The sequence below is a fragment of the Aquarana catesbeiana genome, linkage group LG13 (genome assembly GCF_042186555.1).
Source record: "Aquarana catesbeiana isolate 2022-GZ linkage group LG13, ASM4218655v1, whole genome shotgun sequence".
Taxonomy (NCBI): Eukaryota; Metazoa; Chordata; class Amphibia; order Anura; family Ranidae; genus Aquarana; species Aquarana catesbeiana.
In genome coordinates this window covers 169,471,518-169,474,534 of record NC_133336.1, presented here as the reverse complement: position 1 = coordinate 169,474,534, position 3,017 = coordinate 169,471,518, and the positions used below count along the sequence as shown (strand labels likewise).

At 34.4% G+C, this 3,017-nt stretch overlaps 1 protein-coding gene across 1 annotated transcript; it reads left to right on the top strand.

Moving 5' to 3' along the window:
• The first annotated feature begins 1,559 nt into the window (after positions 1-1,559).
• On the top strand, positions 1,560-2,477 carry LOC141116596 (olfactory receptor 5P68-like). Its single transcript, XM_073608988.1, has one exon. It carries the CDS (start codon positions 1,560-1,562, stop codon positions 2,475-2,477), a length of 918 nt encoding a protein of 305 aa, XP_073465089.1.
• The last annotated feature ends 540 nt before the right edge of the window (positions 2,478-3,017 follow it).

The following is a 3,017-nucleotide window of genomic DNA, read 5'->3' as shown; positions in this document are numbered from 1 at the left end:
AAGGCTTGGTTTTTCTCATCCAGAGCTTGATGAGAGGATAAAACATGGTGACCAGCATGGTGCCCATGCCCCGAAAGACGTCAGATGTGACAAAACTCGTCGGGCAGAGCAACGTGCCATGGCGTCATCAGGTTCCAGAAGTGTCCACGGAAGTCCTTTCTGGTTGGTTCTAAATTCCAATACTGACAGTGTGGAGCTATTTCTTTTACTTGTGATCGTACTACGTGCATTTTTAATAATACATATATTTGGTTTTACACTGTGTTGGGCATTTGGTTTCTGTTCTCTTTTGACATGGGTACATACATGTGAGTGAGCATTGGAGATGGAGTCCCAAACCAACATTTCCCCTCTTGGTTATCAATTTGGTTATTTAGTGAGTGAAGTTTGGAGGAACAGTGGCTATAATCACACAGAGCGTTATGTGGCTTTTCTTTGATAATAAGGTCATTTCTCTGCAGTAATCCTCCTGTATCTGGTGGCAAAACAAAAGATTACAGCGCACACATACAAAAATGACATTTAACTCCTACAAGGCTATTTAAAAAAACCTGAACATATTCAGAAAATATGGGGATTTAGTTACACCATATGGCCATATAGTGCTAAGCCCACTACTACGTCAAAGTACCCCATTATCAGTTGGTTCTATGCTATTCATAGAATGGAAGATACTGCTTCTCTGGACCATGGGACAAATATACTCCTCTATATGGGAGAACTAAAGGACTCCTCCTATAACACAGGTGGACACCAATAAAAGGCAATGATTGGGGGGGTGCTCCAGTCCAAAGGGATCTGGTCAGAATCCACACAATACACAAACAAAGATTTGGGAGGCACACCCTAAAAAATTCATTAAAGATGGTGCAGCCATAAGACCATCCAGACAGAACAAAAGATTACAATGCACACATACAAAAAAGACATTTAACTCTCGCAAGGCTAAGCCCATTACTACGTCAAAGTACCCCATTATCAGTGGGTTCTATGCCATCCAGGGGGGTGTATTTCTCCAATGGTTCAGAGAAGCAGGATCTTCCATTCTATGGATAGCGTAGGACCCACTGATAAAGGGGGACTTTGACATAGTAGTGGGCTTAGCACTATGTGGCCATTTTTTACTTTTGTATGTGAGCGCTGTAATATTTTGTTCTCTCTGTATGGTCTTATGGCTACACCATTTTTATTGCATTTTTTAGGGTGTGCCCCCAAATCTTTAATTATCTGGTGGCAAAGACCTATTTGGTGAAGGAATCACAATATCGCTCTTTACATTGGGTGTTCTGAGTGTCAATTCATGTGTAATCTCACGCATTATTATACAAGTATGGACTTTTTGGATGGTCACCATTATATTATATGTGTTTTATCTTTATCTATCTATTTAAATGTTTTGACTAGACATTTTAGGGATTTTTATTTTATTTTTTTTATGGATTTTGGCTATTATATTATAATACACAGTATACTGTATATATATTGGAAAATTGTTTTCATGACCTCTGAATAATAGTAATTTCTTTTTATGTCAGTTACAGGTTTGCCTGGAATACCAAATGAAGCAAGATAACTCAACCAATATAAAAGAATTTATACTATTGGCTTTCACAAATCTCCAGCACTTCCAGTTTTTGCTTTTTGTTTTAGTTCTAATAATGTACAATACATGCCTTGCTGGAAATCTGATGATTATTTTCCTAGTTACGAGAAGCTCTTCTCTTCATAAACCGATGTATTTTTTTATCAGTGATTTTGCTATTTTGGAAGTCATATTTGTTTCAGTTATTGTTCCCAAACTTTTAGATATTCTAATTACATCTGAACATGGGATTTCCTTTGTAGGTTGCTTTGCACAATTGTATGTTGGTAATTCAACTGGAATAGTAGAATGCTATCTCCTTACAGTTATGGCTTATGATAGACACTTGGCTATACACAGTCCCTTGCTTTATACCAGCATCATGAGCCAAATAAAAATAACGCTTGCAATACTTCCATGGATTGCTGGATTTTTCCTTGCTGGTATCACCACCTTATTCACAGCCTGTCTTGAATTTTGTGGTCCCAACGAGCTTGATCATTTTTTTTGTGATATGGCCCCACTGCATAATTTGTCATGTTCAGATCCTTTTTTAAGTAATTTGGTTACAAACGTAGCAGCTGTTTTTGTCATACTTCTGCCCTTCATCATCATCATATGCATCTACACTCATATCATCATTACAGTCTCAAAAATTAAAAGTGAAGAGGGCATGCATAAAGCATTTCTCACATGCACATCTCATCTCACTGTAGCCAGTCTCTTCTTTGTGACATGTATTATTGTGTACCTCCAACCAAGTGGTAACCAATATGACAAATATTTTGCTCTTGTTTACTTAGTGTTCACACCAACATTAAATCCATTCATTTATACCTTAAGAAACAGTGACGTCAAAACAGCTTTCTACAGCTTGTTTAGTAGCAAATTTTAGACATGTGCACTGCCGAAAAAATTATTTGTTTTAGTTTCATTCTTTTTTTTTTCGTTTTTTGGATCATTCATTATGATTATAGTTCGTAAAAAAGCAAATTCAAAAATTCAAAAATTCGTAAAATCGAAAATCCGAAAATAAGAAAAAAAAAATAAAAATTTGAAAGAATACTAACTAACTATTAAATTATAGGTATTGAATTTTTTTTCAAATTTGGCTTTTTACATATTTTACATAAGCAATACAAAATTTATCTGAAGTTACGAATTATCCAAAATAATGAATGCCGCATCTAAGCAAATTGAATGAAACAAATTAATAAATAATAATAATAATAATAAAAAGTTTTTTTATTATTAATATTATTATTATTATTATTATTATTGTTATTTATTATTATTATTAATTCATAGCGTTCCATTTGTTTAGATACAGCATTCCTTATTTCGGATAATTCGTAACTTCGGATAAATTTGTATTTGTTACGTTCACTAACAGCCAAATTTGAAAGGAAATTCCAATACCTATAATTTAATAGTT

Coding starts and splice junctions, on each gene's coding strand:
- LOC141116596 (XM_073608988.1), top strand. CDS start 1,560: ATGAAGCAAGATAACTCAACCAATATAAAAGAATTTATACTATTGGCT.